The sequence below is a fragment of the Anomalospiza imberbis genome, chromosome 6, assembly GCF_031753505.1.
Source record: "Anomalospiza imberbis isolate Cuckoo-Finch-1a 21T00152 chromosome 6, ASM3175350v1, whole genome shotgun sequence".
Taxonomy (NCBI): domain Eukaryota; kingdom Metazoa; phylum Chordata; class Aves; order Passeriformes; family Viduidae; genus Anomalospiza; species Anomalospiza imberbis.
Genome location: NC_089686.1, coordinates 55803319 through 55822599, shown reverse-complemented (window position 1 = coordinate 55822599; position 19281 = coordinate 55803319). Strand labels below are relative to the sequence as shown.

The 19281-nt window shown below is 66.1% G+C and overlaps 4 protein-coding genes across 13 annotated transcripts; 2 read left to right on the top strand and 2 right to left on the bottom strand.

The window, feature by feature from the left end:
- The first annotated feature begins 1137 nt into the window (after positions 1 to 1137).
- Positions 1138 to 5261, top strand: SLC43A3 (solute carrier family 43 member 3). 2 transcript variants are annotated; one of them, XM_068194480.1, is made up of 12 exons: positions 1145 to 1500; positions 1821 to 1950; positions 2096 to 2142; positions 2225 to 2301; positions 2407 to 2499; positions 2706 to 2845; positions 2982 to 3088; positions 3460 to 3618; positions 3697 to 3810; positions 4061 to 4247; positions 4509 to 4632; positions 5013 to 5261. In XM_068194480.1, exons 1-12 carry the CDS (start codon positions 1314 to 1316, stop codon positions 5166 to 5168), a joined length of 1521 nt encoding a protein of 506 aa, XP_068050581.1. In that variant the 5' UTR covers positions 1145 to 1313; the 3' UTR covers positions 5169 to 5261. The 2 variants fall into 2 exon arrangements, with proteins under 2 accessions (XP_068050582.1, XP_068050581.1); XM_068194481.1 differs by lacking the exon at positions 3697 to 3810 and having other exon boundaries at positions 1138 to 1500.
- Positions 5262 to 5354: 93 nt separating this feature from the next.
- Positions 5355 to 7216, bottom strand: LOC137476310 (proteoglycan 3-like). 5 transcript variants are annotated; one of them, XM_068194508.1, is made up of 4 exons: positions 6325 to 7216; positions 6057 to 6191; positions 5714 to 5828; positions 5355 to 5445 (listed from the first exon to the last, which is right to left on the bottom strand). In XM_068194508.1, exons 1-4 carry the CDS (start codon positions 6505 to 6507, stop codon positions 5387 to 5389), a joined length of 492 nt encoding a protein of 163 aa, XP_068050609.1. In that variant the 5' UTR covers positions 6508 to 7216; the 3' UTR covers positions 5355 to 5386. The 5 variants fall into 5 exon arrangements, with proteins under 5 accessions (XP_068050609.1, XP_068050610.1, XP_068050608.1 ...); XM_068194509.1 differs by having other exon boundaries at positions 5714 to 5825; XM_068194507.1 differs by having other exon boundaries at positions 5388 to 5828; positions 6325 to 6416; positions 6592 to 7216.
- Positions 6188 to 9665, top strand: LOC137476307 (bone marrow proteoglycan-like). Of its 3 annotated transcripts, none has more exons than XM_068194502.1 (6): positions 6188 to 6340; positions 8338 to 8430; positions 8516 to 8694; positions 8768 to 8902; positions 9197 to 9308; positions 9518 to 9665. In XM_068194502.1, the coding sequence occupies exons 2-6, from the start codon at positions 8370 to 8372 to the stop codon at positions 9574 to 9576; spliced, it is 546 nt and encodes a 181-aa protein (XP_068050603.1). In that variant the 5' UTR covers positions 6188 to 6340; positions 8338 to 8369; the 3' UTR covers positions 9577 to 9665. The 3 variants fall into 3 exon arrangements, with proteins under 3 accessions (XP_068050603.1, XP_068050602.1, XP_068050601.1); XM_068194501.1 differs by lacking the exon at positions 6188 to 6340 and adding an exon at positions 7693 to 7930; XM_068194500.1 differs by lacking the exon at positions 6188 to 6340 and having other exon boundaries at positions 8208 to 8430.
- Positions 9666 to 9854: 189 nt separating this feature from the next.
- TNKS1BP1 (tankyrase 1 binding protein 1) lies at positions 9855 to 18222 on the bottom strand. 3 transcript variants are annotated; one of them, XM_068194456.1, is made up of 11 exons: positions 18094 to 18222; positions 17342 to 17966; positions 16576 to 16648; positions 14585 to 15805; positions 11801 to 14274; positions 11363 to 11678; positions 11024 to 11153; positions 10804 to 10940; positions 10478 to 10644; positions 10298 to 10363; positions 9855 to 10163 (listed from the first exon to the last, which is right to left on the bottom strand). In XM_068194456.1, exons 1-10 carry the CDS (start codon positions 18185 to 18187, stop codon positions 10303 to 10305), a joined length of 5298 nt encoding a protein of 1765 aa, XP_068050557.1. In that variant the 5' UTR covers positions 18188 to 18222; the 3' UTR covers positions 9855 to 10163; positions 10298 to 10302. The 3 variants fall into 3 exon arrangements, with proteins under 3 accessions (XP_068050557.1, XP_068050558.1, XP_068050559.1); XM_068194457.1 differs by having other exon boundaries at positions 11363 to 11681; positions 16576 to 16645; XM_068194458.1 differs by having other exon boundaries at positions 11363 to 11681; positions 18094 to 18187.
- Positions 18223 to 19281: the final 1059 nt, after the last annotated feature.

Genomic DNA, 19281 nt, shown 5'->3' with positions numbered 1-19281 from the left:
AGTGCAGTGCAGTGCTTGGGGTAGCAGCATCCCCAGGACACATGTCATGGTCCCCAGCAGCGTGAGTGGATTCCTGGAGACATGACAGGATCCCCCAGGGGTGGCAGGGTCCCAGAGATGTGACAGTGTGCCTGAGAGCTGTGCCAGGGTCCCCAAGGGAGGGCCCCAGGGGCTGTGCTGGGGCCCTGGGGGGTGTGTCACTGTCCCCTGCAGTGTGCCTGTGTCCCCAGGAGCCGTGCCAGCATCTCCAGGGATTGTGCCAGTTTCCCAAGCACCCCCGGGGGGGTTGTGTTGGTGTCCTCGGGGGGTTGCCAATGTCCCCAGGGGCTGTGCCAGCGTCACCAGGAAGAGTGCCAGTTTCCCAGGAGCTGCGCCAGGTCCCCAGCAGGGGTGCTGGTGTCCCTGGGGTGAGGTGTGTTGTTGTGGTGTCCCCAGGGCTCACACCAGGGTGTGCAGAAGTGTGCCAGTGTCCCTGTGGCTGTGCCAGGTCCCCTGGGGATGCTGGTGTCCCTGTGAGGATGTTGGTGTTCCCAGGGTGTGTTGCCACCAGAGCACGCACTTGGATGCCCAGCAGTGTGCCAGTGTCCCCAGGGTTGTGCCAGGCCCTGGGCCAGGCTGGCTCGGGGCAATAGGGACAGCACAGGGGGGTCCTAGGACAGTGAGGGGACCGAGCCCCAGTCGGGGGGCCCGAGGTGCTACCAGGGGACACTATCGGGGACCGGCAGCCTGGGGGACCCGCGTGTGTTCCTGGGAGATTAGTGGGGAGTCACTGGGGTGCAGAGGTGCGTCACAGGCACGCTGCCGGGGTTCAAACTCTGCGGTGGTGGTGAAGGTGACGGTGACAACAGGAGGGCCTGGCCTCGTGCAGGTGGGTGAGGGGTGCAGGATGGGAGTCAGCAGGCCCAGTTGTGTGTGCAGGTATGCATGCCCGTAAACCTGTGTGTGTGCCTGCAAACAGCCGTGTGTGTGCCCACAAATCTGTGTGTGCCCCTGTGAATCTGTGTGTGCCTCTGTCAATGGCCGTGTGCCACATGTCAAAAGCTGTCCCCGTGTGTGCGAGCCCTGGCCGCTGCAGGGCCCTGCCCTGCGTCCCGGCACTTGGGGGGACACTGGTGCCGGCCGCTGTGGCCAGGGACAAGGGGCAGAGCCAGGGCCACAGTGGCCTTTGCTCAGGTGGCCATGTCCTGCCAGGTGTCCCTGTGCTCCCGGTGGGTGCCAGCATGGGGTGATGCCTGGCCTTTGTCACCCACAGGCTCGGCAAAGACGCCCAAGGCTGATTACAGCCCGGGCCAGTGGCCACCTGGGCAGGGGACATGGCGGGGGGCGCGGGGCTGGCCAAGCGCCTGGGGACCCTCCTGTCAGGGCTGCTGGAGTGCGGCGCCTTCTGCGGCATCATCTTCGGCTGGGCCTCCCTCGTCTTCGTCCTCAAGGACCTGGGCTACTTCGAGGGGCTGTGCCAGCCCTCCGCCACCCCCAGCCCCAACTTCACCCTGGGGTCTGGTATGGACCCCCACCTGTCTCCATGGTCCCCTGACTCGTGACCCCGCTGTCCCTATGCCCTGTGCTGTCCCATGTCCCCATTGTGCCTGTGCCTTGGCTGTCTGCAGTGTCCTGATGCCCTGCAGTGCTCTGTGTCCCCGCTGTCTCCAGGCCCATGTGCCTACTGTCCCCCAGTCCATGTCTCTGGTATCATCATGTCCGTGGTGTCCCCACATGCCCGGTGTCCCCTGCATCTCCACTGACTCGTGTCCCTGGGTGCCTGCGTCCCCGCACCTGTGGTATTCCCGGTGTCCCCATGCCCCACTTGTTGCCGTTCCCAGACTGCAGCGGGCAGGATGAGCAGTTCTCCCTGGTCTTCACCATCGGCTCCTTCATGAACAACTTCATGACCTTCCCCATGGGCGTCGTCTTCGACCGCTTCGGCACCACAGCTGCGCGCCTCATCGCCATGTGAGCCCTGCGCCAGGGGGACACGGGGGACGGGGCTGGGGGGGCTCCTGAGAACAGGGGATTGTTGGGGTGGCCTGGCTCCCAAAGGGCTGGGGTAGGGGATACCCAGAATCCTGTCCCCACGTGTCACCGCTGTCCCCTTTAGCGCCCTCTACACTGGCGGGACCCTGCTCGTCGCCTTCTCCACCCCAGGTGAGACCCTGTGGCCAGGGGGGGCCAGCTTTGGGGGGCACCTCTTCAGTGACCCCTGTTCCCACTGACCCCTGTGTCCCAGAGACGGCGGTGCTGCTCTTCCCGGCCATGTCCATGCTGTCGGTGGGTGGCATCCTCCTCATCCTCACCAACATGCAGGTGGGTTTCCCCTGCACCCTGACACCACGTGGTGGCCACCTGCCCAACACCCCCCTGCCCGGCACGGGAGGGCTCTGATGGCACACAGGGGTCTCTTGGTGCCAGGTGGGGAACCTGTTTGGGAACTACCGCTCCATCATCATCACCCTCTACAACGGGGCCTTCGACTCCTCCTCCGCTGTCTTCCTCATTGTCAAGGTGGGTGCGAGGGACACAGCAGTGGTGGCAGGGGAGGACAGAGCTGGGAACATCTACAGAGTTGGGTCACAGCTACGGACATATTGGGGACACAGTCTGGGACACAGCTGAGTCACTGCTGGGGCCACATATGGGGACACACCTAGGGCCCGAGCAGGCAGCCGGTGGCAGCCTGTCTCTGTCCCTGACTCCGTCCTTGTCCCCAGCTGCTGTATGAGCACGGGCTGTCCCTGCGGGCCATGTTCCTCTTCCTGGCAGCCTGCAGCACCTGGCACCTCCTGCGCACCCTCTTCCTGATGCCGCGCAGCCGCATCCCCTACCCGCTGTCCCCCGACTACGACTACGGGTATGGGGGCTGCCTGCGCCCTGCCGGGGCTCTGCGGAGAGGGTGGCTGGGTCCCACCCTGCGGGCAGCGGGTCCTGTCCCCGGGGCAGGTGCAGCCCCAGCAGGTGGACGCAGGGTGACAGAGGCCCTGCCGCAGGCTGCGGTGCCGGGGGCGTTCCCGCTCCTACCGAACCCACAAGGACAAGCAGCCCCCGGGCGAGGCTGGACCCGAGGAGACGCCCCTGGAACCGCCCGTAGCTCGAGGTGCCGCAGGGGGAAGCTGCTTGGTGGGGTGGGGCTGATATTTGGGGGGGGGCTTGACCGGGTGGGCGTGAGCACAGCTGGCAGTGGGCGGTGCCATGTAAATGAGGAGCGTGACTTGGGGGTGTGGCTGCATATGCAAATCAAGGGGTGGGGCCTTTTGGTGGATGGGCGTGGCTGGAGGACACCGAGATATGCAAATGAAGTGCTGGGTGTGGCAGCGTGTGGGCGAAGCCAGAGGGTGGGCACGGTGACATAGCTGAATGGGCAGGGTCATACCGGTGGCTGTGAGGCCCCAGTGGGTGGCAGGGACAAGGGGTGGGTGTGGCCTCGGGGGGTGTGTCCGTATGCGCCCCGCCCTGACACCTGCACAGGTGGGGACGCCCCCGGGACGCCGTTCCGGGCCTGCGCCTGCTCGTGGCTCTTCGCCTGGCACGTGGCCTGGCTCTCGGTGATGCAGCTGCGCCACTACCTGTTCATCGGCACCCTCAACCCGCAGCTCGAGCACCTGGCAGGGGGGGACCACGCCCTGGGTAAGGCATCGCGGCCGGGGGGGACAGGGCAGGGATCCTCAGGGCCAGCCCCACCCGCCTGATGCTGTCCCCCCACAGTGAGCACCTACACCAACGCCTTCGCCTTCACCCAGCTCTGCGGGGTGCTCTGCGCCCCCTGGAACGGCCTCATCCTCGACCGGCACAAGCGGGGAAAGGGCCCCCGCCCTGAGGGTAACTGTCCCCCCACCCCAAGGGCAAGTGAGCCCCCAGCCCCATCGCCTGTGGGTAGTTAACCCCCATGGCCCTTCACCCCAGGCAGAAGGACTCCTTGGCCCCGCACTATGGGGCTAACCACTCCTCCCTGTGCTCCCTGTCCCCCATGTCCTCACTGCTGCCACCACCACTGTGCCCGAGCTCACTGCACCTGGAGAAGGGACACGGGGGGGGCCGTGTCCCCATGCTGTGACCCCCATGCCCACAGGGATCCTGGCCGCGCTGGCAGACCTGCGGTCGGCGGTGCTGTCGCTGGTGGTGACTGTGGCACTGTGCCTGCTCTTCTCCGTGTTTGCCGCCGTGCCTGTCCTGCCCGCCCAGTTCGGCACCTTCGTGCTGCAGGTCATCAGCCGCTCCTTCCTGTACGGCGGCAACGCCGCCTTCCTGGCCATCGCGTGAGTGGGGACAGCCACGGCCACGGGGGACGGAGGGTTCAGGGTGGCAGGGCACGGTGGCACAGTGGTTGTGGGTGTGATGGGGGCCGACAGGGTGGCATGGTCAGGATGGGGTGGCAGGGGATGGCGGTGGGGCTGGAGAGTGGCAGGCGACACGGTGGAGGTGTCAGGGGACAGGGTACTGGGGTGGGGCTGTCAGGGCTCAGGAGGGGGCCGGGGGGGTGGTAGGAGATGCCGTTTCGTGACGTGGGTGCCTGGCAGGTTCCCCCCGCAGCACTTCGGGAAGCTCTACGGTCTGGCCATGGCACTGTCGGCGCTGGTGGCCCTGCTGCAGTACCCCTGTGTTGCCCTGGTGCAGGGGCCACTCCAGGGGGACCCCTTCTATGTGAGTGTGCCCCGTGGGCCCCCCGAGTGAGGGCTGGGGGACTGCTCCACAGGGAAATGGGGGTCCTGCCCTGGGAGGGAAGGGAGCTTGCCGCATGGGGAAATGGGGGTCTCATCCCTTGGGAAAATGGGGATCCTCGTGCTGCCCATGGGAAAATGGGGGTCCTGCTCCATAGGGAAATGGGGATGCTGCCCCGGGAGGGATGGAATCCTTCCCACAGGAATGGTGGGGTCTTATGCCATGAAAAATGGGGGTCCTGGACCAGAGAGGGATGGGTGTCCTGCTCCTGGGGAAATGGAGGTGCCCCAAGTGTCCTGGCCTAACACGGGACCGGGGGAGGACTCCCCAGACCTCTGCCCTGACACTCTTCCCCTCCGCAGATGAACTTGGGGCTCATTGCCGTGGTGCTGGTGGCCTTTGTCAGCCCCGTGGTGGTGGCCCGTGAGTGCCAGCGGCGAGCCAAGGAGCTGGGGATGGCTGGCACCCCCCTGGCATCCCCCCCCGGCACTGAGATCCACGCTGAGACCCCACACTGAGTCCCACACCCAGAGCACCATTTTTGTACTGGCCCGGGGGTGCTGTGCCAGTGGGGTGGGGGGGTTGGGGATAATAAACATCGCTGCCCCCTCCGCTCGCTGTGCTGTCCCCACGAGTCCCCAGCCCCGTCCCCAGGCCCCTGGTGCACACAGATACGGCTCAGGACACCTCTGCTTTACTGGGAAAGGAACTGGGGCGCCATGGCAGTGCTGGGGGCTCAGTACTGGCAGATGAAGGGGCGCAGCTGGAAGCAGAAGCGGCTTCGCCAGAGCCCATCTGGGGACAAGGACAGTGTCAGGGCCATGGGTGGTTGCCAGGTCCCCTCAGTACCCTGCAACCACTTCCAGTGCCCCCTGTATCCCCGCCTTGGCTCCCCCAGTGTCCTGTAACCCCTCCCAGTGCCCTCGGTGCTCCCCTCATTTCACCCAGTGCCCTGTAGCCCCCTACCCACAGTGCCCTCCCAATGTTCCTCCAATGCTCCAGCAGCCTGTGCTCCTCTCCCCAGCACCCCCCAAGCCTGGACACGGTGGGTGGGTGACTTTACCTCGGATGCTGAGGGTGGTGCAGGTGGTGACAATATGGAAGGGGTGGGTGGGCGCCCAGTTCGCGTAGTTCCAGGGGCTGGAGTCCTCCCAGTAGGACTCCCACTGTCCCGCCTGCTGTGCCAACAGCTCAGTCCCCAGGGAGAGCCCCCACCACCCCTACCCAGCCCAGTGACCCCAAAAACCAGCCCCAGCAACCAATGGGCAGCCCCTCATTCCTCAAAACCCAGCCTCGTCCCCCACGAAGCAGCCCCAGCCCCTCACTCCCCAAAGCAGTCCCCAGCCGATCTCCTCGCCAGCTCCCAGCACCCCTTTGGCAGCCCCTTTTCCCCGGAGTGCCCTCACCCTGCGCCTGGTGACAGCTCCAATCCAGGGTGAGATGATGATGTTGTAGGTTTGTGCCAGTTTCTGCAGCTCCTGGTTGCGGGCAGCGCTGTGCACCGAGGCCAGCTGGCCCCGGTACACGTCCTGGCAGTAGCGCTGTGGGACGGGCACGGGCTGGCACCACGCACTCACCCGTGCCCACGGGCACCTCCCGGCATTGCTGCCGCGGCACGGGCATGGCCTGGCATCCTGATACACCTTGCACCCCCTGTGCCCCATGTCCCCTCACCTGGGCGCCCGAGTAGGTGCGCAGTTTCTTCACCACGGTGTAGTGCAGCCGGGTGGTCTCACCAGCAGGGACCCCCTGGAGCTGGCGGGGGGCTGCAGGGCACAGCAGGGGGAGGGTTGGTACCGGGGCTCCCTCTGCCACGCACCGCCAGCCCCAGGCATGTGGCATCAGCGCTGTGGGCATGGCAGGGACTGAGGGTGTCCCCAGGGTGTCCCTGGGAGTGGGCAGGGGTGTGGGGGTCACTCAGTGGGACAGGGGGACACTCACCAGGGTGGCTGGCAGGGACAGTGCCCAGCAGGGTGAGAGCGAGCAGCAGGCAGGGCCACATGGTAGTAGGACATGCAGGGACACTGGGGACACCACCAGCACCCTCTGGAGATGCCACAGCCCTGTCACTCTTGGCTACCCCTCACCATGGTCCAGAGCCCCTCTGCCACCCTTGGGAACAATCTGTTCTCTCTGTGGCCCTTCTGCCATCCCCCATGTCCCAACTGTCCTTCTGCCACCCCCAGTTCCACCTTGTGTTCCTCATCCCATCCTGCCCTTCTGTGCCCCATATCCCCACTGTCCCTCCACCCTCCCCTGTGCCACTCCCATGTACTCCTGGCATCCCAGAGACCCCCATGTCCCCCAACAGCCTTGTCCCAGCCTGGTCCCCACCCCAGCAGACAGGGGCTGAGCCCACTCTGATGTCCCCCTCCATGTCCCTGTCCCCATCCCCGCTCCTCACCTGGGGTCTGGGAGAGCTCTGCCCCTTGTCCCCCTTATAGGGGTGACAGGGCCACATGTCACCACCACAGCCTTACGCCATCCAGCCTGGTCCTGGGGACACCATGAGGACATTGGGGTGACACTGGGAGGGGGGAGGGAGTCCTTGCCCGCAGTGGGACAGACATGGGGAGGGGGGGGCTACAGGTTGGGGGGTGCACGGGGGTGCCCAAGGCAGCTGGTGGGTGCTGGGGGGTGGAGAAGTGGGGGCTGCTCCAGTTTGAGGGGTGCAAGATGGGTGTATGGGGTGCAGCATGTGCTGGGGGGGGTGCAGAGGGGATGTTGGGGTGCTGATACCATCTCCCGCTGGCCATGCTTGCCCAAGGGCCACTTCCTTTCCAACGGCTCTGGCCCCCTGGGTCCAGCCTGGCCGTTTGCCCACAGACCCCCTTGAGCCCCCCTTAAATCTCCTATTCCCCTGACCAGCCCCCCCAGCCCACAGCTGAGCACCCACAGCCCCCCCCTCCTCTGACGACTCTGCACCCCAATCCTCATCTCCATGCCCTGTGCACACCTGCACCCCAACACCTCCAGCCCCTGTACCCCGACCTCCCTGAGCCCCTGTACTGACACCCTGGCCCCCAAACTCCCACAGCCCCCTCCCCACACCCTGCACCCCAAACCCCACAGCCCCCTCTTCATGCCCCCACACCCCCTCCCCTGGACCAAGCACACCCCAGGCACTGGCTGGGCAGGGTGCTGGCAGAGCCCCTCTGGGGTGACCCCCACCATGTCCCCAACAGTTGGTGGTTGGGGATGTCACAAGGCTGTGGTTTGGGGGCACGTGTCCCTGTCACTGCTATAAGGGTGGCAGTGGGCAAAGGCCCCCAAGACCTAGGTGAGGAGCGGAGACAGGGACATAGGGGTGGGACTAGCCCTCAGTTGCCAGGAATGGGGGTTCCTGAGTCTGGCACTGGGGGACTCTGGGGTGCCAGGGGTGGAGGGGGCACGGTGGGGGACAGAATGGCACAGGATGCCCAGGGGATGGAGTGACCCAAGGGTGGGAAGTGAGGAACTGGGCACATGGTGGGCATAGGAGGGCTGGGGTCTGTGGGGATGGCCATGGGGGTGGCAGAGGGGATGGGGCACGGGGTGGCACTGGGGATGGTGGAGGGACATAAAGGATATGGGGGGGGGTGGTTCTGACTGGACGTGAGGACGACAGGGTGATGCTGGGGGTGGCAGATGGCCCATGGGGGTGTCCCCAGGGTGGCCAAGAGTGATGGGGCTCTGGGATCTCCCAAGGGTGCTAGTGGTGTCTCCAGTGTCCCTGCGCCATGCGTCCCTGCCTGCTGATTGCCCTGGCCCTGCTGGGCACAGTTTGCGTCGGTCTCTCCGGTGAGTGTCGCCCACACCCCCACCTGCCTGCGGGGACATCCTGGGGACACCCCTGATCTCAGGGTGACCCAGCCAGTGTCCCCAGCTCTTGCCAGCCCTGCGGTGGAGGATGAGGAGGACGTGACAGAGCTGGAGATGCCTGAGGAGTACAGCGGGTGCCGGGGGGCCAGTGACAAGCAGGCACTCGGTGTCCCCAGCATGCCGGGCACCGCCACCTGCCGCTACGTCATCATCACCCGCTGCCGAAGCTTCCGCCGTGCGCAGGTGGGATGGGGTGGGATGGGTGGGGGGTCGGGGTGGGGCACCAGTGCCCCCTGTGACAGCCGTGTCCCTGCAGCACATCTGTGCCCGGCGCTTCCATGGGCGCTTGGCCTCGATCCACGATTCCCACACCAACACGTTCCTGCTGCTCCTGGCGCGCCGGCACACCAATGCCGGCCTGGTCTGGATCGGTGCCGTCAGCCAGCCTGCCGTAAGGACCCCGCCACGCGACCACCACCCTGGCCTTGGGGCACCCTGTCTCCTCCCACTGTCCCCAGTGCCCACCCCGGGTGTCCCAGCCCCATCCCACAATTCCCAGTGCAAAACCTGGGTTTCCCGATCCCATTCCCAGTGTTCTCAGTGCCACAACTCCACCCGTGTCCCCAGTGCCCATCTGGGTGCTCCAGCCTTGTCCCAGTATCCCTAATGCCCACCCTGGATGTCCCATTCCCATCCCACTGTCTCCCAGTGCTGGGGGGTTCCCACACCCTTTCTCCCCTGGCAGATCCCATTCCCGAGCTGCCACTGGACTGACCGGAGCCCCTGGAACTACAGCCGGTGGGTGCCCGGGCACCCCCTGCCCGGCCACCGCTTCTGCACCGCCCTCTGCACCAACAGTCAGTGGGGGCTCTATGGGAGGGGTCCGGGGGGCACTGGGGTAGCCCCTGCCCATGATGGGGGGAAGGTGCTGAGGGGCTCAGGATGGGGAGGTGACACTGGGGGGCTGATATAAGGTATCTGGGGGGCTATCCCTGGGGCTGGAGGGGGTCCCTGGAGGCAGGGGTGCTGCTGGGCGATGGGCTGATCCCCCCTCTTCTCTTCCCAGATGGGCTCTGGAGGAGCGTGCGCTGCAAGCGGTGGCTGCCCTTCATCTGCGAGATATGAGAGGCTCAGCCCCCCTGGGTGCCCCTGGGCCTCCCCTGCTGCTGTTCCCCTACAGGGGGCTGCACCCCCTCCCTTGGAGTACAATAAAGTCTTGGTGTCAGCACCCACTTGGTGTTTGGGCAGGGCCAGGGGGCCTGGCTGGGTGCACCCAGGGTGGGCACAGAGGGGTTTTGGAGGTGTCCCTTCTTTCCTGCACAGCTCCTGTGTGGATGATGGCAGTGTCCCCTCTTCAAGGATCTCTGTGATCCCCGCCCATGGCCCAGGAGAAGAGCCAGGACTCTCTGAACTGACCAGCGAGGTTTTATTGTCTGTGGCAGTGGCACCACGAGCTGGACCCGTTGCCCTGTGTCCGGGGCCATACACGAGCAGGGGAAGGGGGAAGGGGGGGGCTCATGCCCACCCCCAGACCCTTGAGGACCAAGGGGATGGGGTACAATGGGGAGGAGGTGCTGGGAAGACAGGGACCCTGCGAGCTCGTACAAAGTGCATAGGTGTGTGTGTGTGTGTGTGTGTGTGTGTGTGTGTGTGTCCCCATGGGAGGGGACAGCCCTGGTTCCGGGACAGCGGGCTTCAGCGTCGGAGTGAGCCTGGAAGTGACACGAAGGAAGGGGGTGAGGACCCTGCAGGGCCCCCCCAGGGATGACCCAGCCCAGGGGGACTCAGCCAGAGCACAAAGGAGGGAGGGGGCTACCCCCAGCACTGCCTGAAATCCCACACTCACCTCGCTCAAGGCTTCTTCCTTTTCAGCTTCAGCGCCTGCAGCCAGTGTGGGGGAGAGGCCTCGGATCTGGGGTATTAGCAGAGTTTCAGCATGAGCTCCCCAAAACCAGTCCCAGGACCCAGACTGACCCCACAGCACCCCCTTTTGCTTCCATGAGGAGGATCCTGGCCCCACACTCACCCTGAGGACTTCTCTGGCTTGGGGGGCAGGGCTGGGGGTTTCCCACTCACACCAGGGATCTTGCAGGACTTGGAGCGCTGCACATGGTGGTCTCTAGGAGGGGTCCCCTTGCTGTCCCCTGACGATGTCCCCTCCTCGGCCAAGCGGTTGCGACCCCTCAGCTTGGCCTGGGGGCAGAGAGAGAGGTCAGGGAGAAACACAGTGCTCTGTCCCCCAAATCCCCCCACTGCCTTCTGCCTGTCTTTAGGCAGGCAGCAGCCCCTGCCTTATTTTCCCTGCCTTCCACCCTCCCTTCCACCCTGCAGCCAGGAGTCCAAGGGAGTCACCTTGATGGCGGAGGCGCTGAGGCTGGGAAAGAGTGGCACCTTGACCCCCCTGCCCAAGGATGAGCCGCGCATCCGTCGGCTCCGGGGCTCCTCCGCTGCCTCCTCGTCAGAGGAGGCTGCCAGGGCTGGCTGGGGCTCTGTGGGGACACAGGGACAGTGTCACCACGACACTGTGCCAGGACAGACATGCCGCTCCCATCCCCATCCCCGCTGGGCTCACCCGTGGAGTCCCGGAAGATCCAGCTCTCCCCCTCGGTGGTGGTGGGGCGCAGGGACGGTGCCCGGTGCTGGCGCTTGCGGCCCAGGCTGGCCTTGCAGCGGAACACGCTGCTGTCCAGGAGCTCTGTGTCCTGCCGAGCCCAGGGGACAGGTCACAGCTGGCACAGGGAGCCCAGGGACCCCCTACCCCAGCCAGCATACCCCCAGCCCCCACTGCAGTGCTGGGGACCCTCAATCCATGGCTGTCCCTGGGGGCAGCAGGGTCAGAGAGCCCCCTCCACAGACACATCCTGTGTCCCAGGCCACACAGGGTGATTGGAATCTTCCCACTTCCACTCACCTCCAGAAGAGGAAATTCCTGCCCCTGCTCCACGAACCTCTCAGGCTGGGGGGTAGTCAGTGAGAGCCGCTGCTCCCCCAAGCTCGAGGAGCTCTCCCCATCTGGGTGGTCTGAGGACTGCTCCTCACTTCCTGTGTCTGCTGGGATCCCACTGGCAGCCTCTGGCAGCAGAGGGGGGACCCTGGGACTCTGTTGGGCAGCAGCTGGTTCAGAGGGATGCCTCTCCTCCTCAGAGTGGCTGGGTGACTCACTCCAGAGGGGCTCCACAGCTGGGCAATCTGCTGGAACGTCACCCATCGAAGGGCTGGGGACCAACCTGCTTGGGGGACAAAACCCCAGAGCTGCTCTAGCCCGAGGTAACACAAGCCCTGCCCCAAACCCCTCCGTCTGCCTCAGAGGAATCAGTTTCCTCCCTGCCACCACCGGTGCCCTCCTTACCCATGCTCTGCGCCGGTGTCCCCTCCCACGCTCTGCTCCCCCACACCAAGGTCCCGGCTGTGGGCGGCACAGCGGGCGCTGAAGGCACTCGCCCACTCCTGGCGCCTGGCCTCAGCATCCTGTGGCTCCACACTCCAGCTGTCCAGGTCCTGGCTCCAGCGGGCATTGCCCATGTCCAGAGAGAAATCCCTGTGCAAGCCTGCCTGGGGCTGTGCCAGGACCCCAGACATGGAGCCATCCGAGGCTCCAGCACTGCAGGGATCTGGCACCCGCTCTGTCCCAGTGACACCAAACTGGTTCTGGCACTCAGCTGCTCCAAGCTCCCAGTCCCTGCTGCCAGAGCTGTGACTCTCCTGCTGGTGGGCACTGCTCCAGGTGGGCTCCTGGGCCAGGGGCTCGGTGCGGTGGGAGCTGGGCATGTCCTCCTCACCAACCCTGACCTGCCCGATGCTGCTCTCACCGGGCCAGCTCAGCAGGGCTGGGACCACCTCCTGCTCTTCCTCCCTTGGGGTCACAGAGCTGTGCTGCCCATCCCCAGCTGCTCCACTGGGGCTCAATTCTCTGTTCTGCTCCTCCACATTCCTGGTGCTGGACCTGTCATCCCAGACACTTCTGCTGGGGCTGAACTCCCCATTCCGAGTCTCTGTGACCCCAGTGCTCCACCCACCATCCCCAGCTGCTCTGCTGGATGTGAATTCACTGTCCTGGTTCTCCATGTCCCTGGTGCTGGATCTGTCATCCCAGGCTCGCCTGCTAGGACTGAATTCATCCTGGGTCTCTAGGTCCCTGGTCCTGCATTCACTGGCTTCAGCCAGCCTGCTGGGGCTGAACTCCTGGTCCTGGCTTTCCATGTCTCTGGTGCTGGATCTGTCATCCCAGGCCGGCCTGCTGGGGCTGAACTCTCGGTCCTGGCTTTCCATGTCTCTGGTGCTGGATCTGTCATCCCAGGCCGGCCTGCTGGGGCTGAACTCCTGGTCCTGGCTTTCCATGTCTCTGGTGCCGGATCTGTCATCCCAGGCCGGCCTGCTGGGGCTGAACTCCCGGTCCTGGCTTTCCATGTCTCTGGTGCTGGATCTGTCATCCCAGGCCGGCCTGCTGGGGCTGAACTCCTGGTCCTGGCTTTCCATGTCTCTGGTGCCGGATCTGTCATCCCAGGCTGGCCTGCTGGGGCTGAATTCCCGGTCCTGGCTTTCCATGTCTCTGGTGCCAGATCTGTCATCCCAGGCCGGCCTGCTGGGGCTGAATTCCCGGTCCTGGCTTTCCATGTCTCTGGTGCTGGATCTGTCATCCCAGGCTGGCCTGCTGGGGCTGAACTCCTGGTCCTGGCTTTCCATGTCTCTGGTGCTGGATCTGTCATCCCAGGCCGGCCTGCTGGGGCTGAACTCCTGGTCCTGGCTTTCCATGTCTCTGGTGCTGGATCTGTCATCCCAGGCCGGCCTGCTGGGGCTGAACTCCCGGTCCTGGCTTTCCATGTCTCTGGTGCTGGATCTGTCATCCCAGGCTGGCCTGCTAGGACTGAATTCCCGGTCCTGGCTTTCCATGTCTCTGGTGCCAGATCTGTCATCCCAGGCCGGCCTGCTGGGGCTGAACTCCCGGTCCTGGCTCTCCATATCTCTGGTGCTGGATCTGTCATCCCAAGCCGGCTTGCTGGAGCTGAACTCCTGGTCCTGGCTCTCCATTTCCCTGTATTCACCAGTCCAGGCTGATCTCCTGGGGCTGAACTCCCTGTCCTGGCTTTCTGTGCCCCTGTACTCCCGAGTCCAGGCTGGCCGGCTGGGACTGAACTCCCAGTCCTGGCTCTCCATGTCCCTGGGGTTATACCTCCTGTCCCAGGCTGGCTGGCTGGGCCTGAGCTCCTTATCTGGGCTCCCAGCATCCCCAGTGCTGGATCTGCCAGCCCAGCCCAGCGTTAAATTCTCATCCTTGCTCCCAGCATCCTGGCTGCTGTATTTAGTGGCCCAGTCTGGGGTGAGCTCCCTTTCCTTCATCTCCGTGTCCCTGCTGCTGTACCTGTCTGCCCAGGTGGGCTGCCTGGAGCATGGCTCTTTGTCCAGCTGCTGGGTATGTCCGGTGCCAAGGCCACTGCCCCAGTTGGCCTGCCTGGAGCCAAGCTCCTCCGTGCTGCCATAGCCCTGGCCCCACTCAGCTGTGCTGGCACTGAAGTCTGGATCCTGGGGACAGCTCTTCCCAGTGCCAAGGGACCGGGACCAGTCGCTGCAGCCCAGGTTCGTGTCCCCCATGAGCTCTGCTGCTCTGTAGTCACCGCTCCAGCTCTCCCGGGCAGTGCTGTCCTTGTCACTGTGGTTGCTGTCCCAGCTGGATTTGGTCCCAAATTCCTGGTCCTGCTTGGTCTCAACCGGCCAGTCTCTCTCCCTGGATGCACCTGGGTGCCTCCAGTCAAAGGTGCTGTCCTGGCGAGGGCGGCCAATGCCGAACTCACTGCACAGGTCCTTCCGTGACCAGCCCAGCAGGTTCTGGTACAAAAAAGGGGAGAGGAGTTAAGAGGGGGGAAATAAATTAGAAAGGGGAGAGGAGTTTGAGGGGAGTGCAACCCTGGTTCCCACAGCAGCAGAGCTGGGGAGGAGGGAAACACCTTGGGGACACAGCACAGCAGGGCTCATCCCAGGGAGGGGGGCAGATCCCATCACCTGCCCCTCAGCACACAGTCCTGCTCAGCCGCCACCTACCCACCCACCCATCCTGTCCCATCCCACTGCTCCGTGGAGGGCAAGGGAGGAGGAGCCCAGCCCACACCGACCCCACAGAGCCCCCCACACCCCTCACCTCCGGAGAGCCACGGACCCCAGATGACGCCAACAGCTCTGTCAGCCAGCCCGGGTCAGCGTGGGGGTCAGAGTCTTGTGAGGGTCCTTCAGCCTGGCCCGGGCCCCCGGGACCCTGCAGGCTCTTGGGGCCATCACCTGCCCAGGCTGAGTCAGCTGCAGCAGCTGGATCTACGGGGGCAGCTGTGGTGAGGCTGGGCTCGGTGGGGGACTCAGGCTCAGCTGGGTGCTGACCAGGCTCTGTCACGCGAAGTGGGGAGTGGGACATGGCAGCATCCTGCTCTGCCTCCCTTTCCTCCTCATCTGCTGAGCCCTCAGCCTCTCGCTGGGTCACAGGACCCCCTGGGCATGGAGCCCCCTCTGCCTGCTGGCTGCCAGGTCCTTCAGACCTGCTGTCCTTTGGAGGGCCGGGGGCTGCAGCCTCCCCATCTGACTCCCCCTCTTCGGAGAGCCCTGAGTCAGGTGTCTCCCGGATGGGGGAGCGGGGAGGGAAGGCTGGCAAGCGTGCCCCCCGAGACGGGAATGTCCACTCAAAGGACTGGGAAAGGCTCCAGCCGGACTCACTGCCCAGGGAGGGCTCTGACAGGAGGTCTCCAGGCCGGGGCAGGGCACTCAATGAGCCCCCCAACTCCCCCAGGCCCCGGCCCGTCGGCGGGGGCCGCAGCACCCCCTCTGAGGAGCGCCGGAGCCCCACATCCCGGGGAGGGGGGTTGAAATCAGGACCCTCATGGGATCGTGGGGACACTGCGGAATCATCAGGTCCCTCTGGGGAGCCTGGGGGACGAGAGGCTTTGGCAAGGGGTGGGCTGGGCGGGCCCAGGCACTCAGCAGCAGCCTCAGGAGAGCCGGGGGGGCAGGTGACTCGTGGGGGCAGTTCAGGAGTGTCAGGGGGGCTGGCAGTGCTGGGGGATCTCTCCCCTGGAGTGTGTGGGGAGCCAGGGGAACGGGAGACACTGAGCTGGGGTTCGGTGGCTGAGGGAGCGCCCGGGGCTTGGATGGAGGTGACAGGGACCTCGACTGGAGGCCGAGTGGGGGATTCGGGGGAGCCAGGGGGCAGTGTGGGGGAGTCAGGGGCCAGGAGCTCAGCGGGGGCATCAGGGGAGCCAGGGGCTGGGGCAGAGAGCTCAGCAGGCTGGAAAGGAGCTCCTGGGGCTCGGGCTGGGCAGGTGGGAGGCCTTGGGGAGCCTGGAGGTCCGAGGGCACCCAGCTGTAGAGTGGAAAGCTGTGGAAAAAGCCAGCAGGGGGTCCTATCACTCAAGAGGCACCTCCAAACATCATCCATCCAAAAGCCAGCCCCCCAAACCTCTGGAGGGTCCCTCCCTCCAGCCCTGCTCCCCTCCCTGCACCCGGGGCAGGAAGTGCCCATGCTGCGTGCCAGAACCAGGCTGCTCCTGCGTGACTCAGCCAGGGCGGCTCCTGACGCCCCAGCCCTGCTCCCTGCCCGGCCCCCTGCTGCCCCCAGAGTGCCTGGACAGACGGAGACAAGAAATGAAGCAGGAAGAAGTCAGAAGCCCCAGTACAGCCCCCTGCCCTGCCTGTGGCTGGCATCCCCCTGCCCAGCACCACTGGGGTTTGCCTCCTCACTGGGGTGACCTGGTGCCGCTGCCCAGGCTGCCACCCGCAGTGTCACCGTGGCCTGGTCACTGCCCTGAGTGAGCACGGCACAGCGAAAGGGGCTGGCGGGGTGCCCGTGGGGCCTGCCCTGCCAAATACCTGCCGGGTCACCGAACCCCAGCTGGTGACTCATGGCTGCTCCCTGCCCACGCCTGGCACCGGTGCTGGCACACGCCACCCCCACACCCCCGGGCCCCACACAGGACTTTCAGCACAGGGCGCCCCGAAACCCCCCAGGAAGGGGCAGCCAGCACCCCAAGGAGAAAGGAGAGACACGCACCCCGCAGAGAGGGAGCCCCGGAGGAGACAGGAGAGCCCCGAAGGAGAGAGCCCAGGAGCGGAGCCGCCATGGCGCCGGAGGGCGAGGCCAGCACTCACGTCAGGAGGGGATGGCGGCCTCCGGCGTCCGCAGGGGTCCCCGGCACAGCTCGGCCCAGCTGGGGGGGAGCTGCTGCAGAGAGAAGGGGAAGGGGGGTAAATCCCGCTGTGTGCCTCAGTGCTATTCTCCCACCACCCGTGAGACACCCCTGCCCCAAACCACTCTTCAAGGACGCAGGCTACAGGGGTCGGGCCCTGCCCCAGCTGCATAGTCTCTGGCTTGGGCTGTGAGGGGAAGAAGGCAAAGTGGCCCCAGCTCCCCTTCCGGAAAGTTTTTGGTCCTTTGGGAGCAAGTTTCTCACACTGTGTCTCACAACAGCCCCCACCCAGCTCTCCCTGAGGTGCCCGGCTCTTGGGATTGTAGCCAAGCCCTGGCCCTGGCCCAGGACATCCTGCAGCTGGGAGTCCTGCTGATCTGACTGCTCCCTGTGCCCTGGCATGGCCCAGCACAGAAAAAATAGCAAGGCTGGAAAATCAGGAGCATTTTCTGGGGGAGCGACCCCCTGTCTGTTACTTCCAGCCCAGGGACTGGCTCAGAGCCCGCCCACAGGCAGCTCCGGGCCCGGGACAGCCCATTCTGCGGTTGGCACCAGCCACCCGGGCCTTCCCACGGAGGCAGCTCGAGGCACTGCGGCTCGGGAGGAACCCGGGCCCCGTGCCGGCAACCAGACCTCAGCTCCGTTACATTCCCAAGCCTGGGATGGCTCGGAGTGATATTCCCTGTTCCCACTGCCACTCCTCCCAGTGTTGGTCCCTGTGCCCTCACCTCATTTCAGCCACAGGGTGTCCATCATCCCCCATTCCCAGCTCGCCTGCCGCAGGTCGGGGCGTCTGGGGGGCCTCGCCGGCAAGGTCTCCATCTGCCTCCCCGCTGGGACGCTTCCGGAAGGCAACAAAGGTCTTGGAGCCAAAGCGGGAGGAGGGGTCGGTGCAGAAGGGTGAGAGCCAGGCCCGGTCTGGGCTGCCTGGGCCCTCCCTGCTGTCCATCTTGGCCAGGATCTCCTCCACGGTGGTGCCCGGGAACCGCTCCGGCCTGGCGGCCACCGGCACCGGCGTCACCTTGAAGGGCGCCGGGCCCTTGCGCGAGGGGGTTGACGGGGCCGACGGCACCTCCTCCTCGGTGCCCGTGACCGAGGGCGACGAGAGCCCCTTCCCACTGGGGGTCTCGGGTGATCTGACAGTGAAGGAGGGGCGCCGGACGGGTCCCCCCGCGCCTGCCCCGCTGTAGGGCTGGGGCCCGGCCAGGCGGTTCATCTTCTCTGCTGAGGGCAGCTCGGGCCGGGGGTGCCTCGGGCCCGGCGCAGGGGGTGGCACTGGGGGCTTGGCGGGCACGGCCGGCTTGGGCAGCACGCGGGGCTTGGGCCGCACCGGTGGCTTGGGGCGCGCGCTGCCTGCAGAGAGCAAGGGAGGGGGACGGGATCAGTGGAGTGGTGTGGCCCCCCCAAAATAGGAACAGCCCTCGGGGGACTGCCCCAGCAACCCCCCCCACCCCGATGGCCCACAGCCCGAGGTACTGACCTTTATCGGGGCTGCCGGCCAGCCCGGCCCCCCCACTGCCGGCAGGGGGGGTGCAGGGCACGGCGGGGTGCAGGGGCTGCGGCTGGGAGGCCATGGCGACGCGGGGGGGACACAGCACGGGGTCAGCCCCTGGGGAGAGAAGGAGAATAGGTTTGGGGAGCGCCTCGAGCCTGCAGGAACCCAACCACCCTTGTGGGGCTCTGTGCCAAGCCCTGTCCAGCTGTGCCAAACGGTGATCACACCGTGGTGCCACCCTTAGTACACTGGCCCCGGCTCACCTGAGCCAGCCTGGCCCCAGCAGCAGACCCAGACACGGCCCCAATTCCCCCCTATAACCACAGGGACCCCACCCTACACCCCCTAACGCCGCGGGGCCGCTCCTTTACCTGTCTGACCCTGCGCTAACCTGCCCCAGCACACACGTGTCACTCTCACCGACCATCGCCAAACCCCCAGCGCCGAGCTGGCCCCCAGTTTGCCCCAGTTCCCATCTCAGCTCCCTGCCCAGGTCACGCCCCACCAGCGCCCCCGAGCCCCCGGCAGCCCGGGAGGCACCGCCCGGTCCCCCGAGACCCTCGGCCAGCCCCTCTCAGGGGCCGCGGGTGCCCCACTCACCTTCCCCACATCAGCCTCATGTCGGGGGCGGGCCGGGGACACACGTGGGGGGCGCAGAGCGGGCGGGGAGGAGGGGTTACAGTCCCCACGGGTCTCACGCTGCTGCCGCCGCCTCTCCCGTGACTCACCGGGGCTGCGGGGACAGGAAAAACCCGCTCGGTGCCTCCTCCCGGCCCTGCCCTCTCTCCCCTGCCCTCCCCCCGCCACCCTCCTCTCCCCGCCTCGCTGCCTCTTGCCCCGCCGGGGTCCACCCTCCCCAAGACCCCCCTCCTCTCGCCTTCCGCGGGGAAACCGCCACCACTACCCACATCTGGCAACCATCCGGCCCGTTTCCCAGCCCGGGATGGCGGCGGGGCCGCGGGATGCGGGTCCGGCCCCCCGGGGTCCCCCGCCAGCGCGGCCTAGCCTCGTTGCCACGGCAACGAAGCCTCCGATCGAGTGGCTGAGTAGGCCGCGACCGCGGCCTAGCGCCGTCCCCATGACAACGAAGCCCCCCCACTCAATTCGGGGGTCCCGGGCCCATGTTGCCCGCCGGGGCCGAAGGTGCGTGGTCCCCTGGCGGGCGCCACAGAC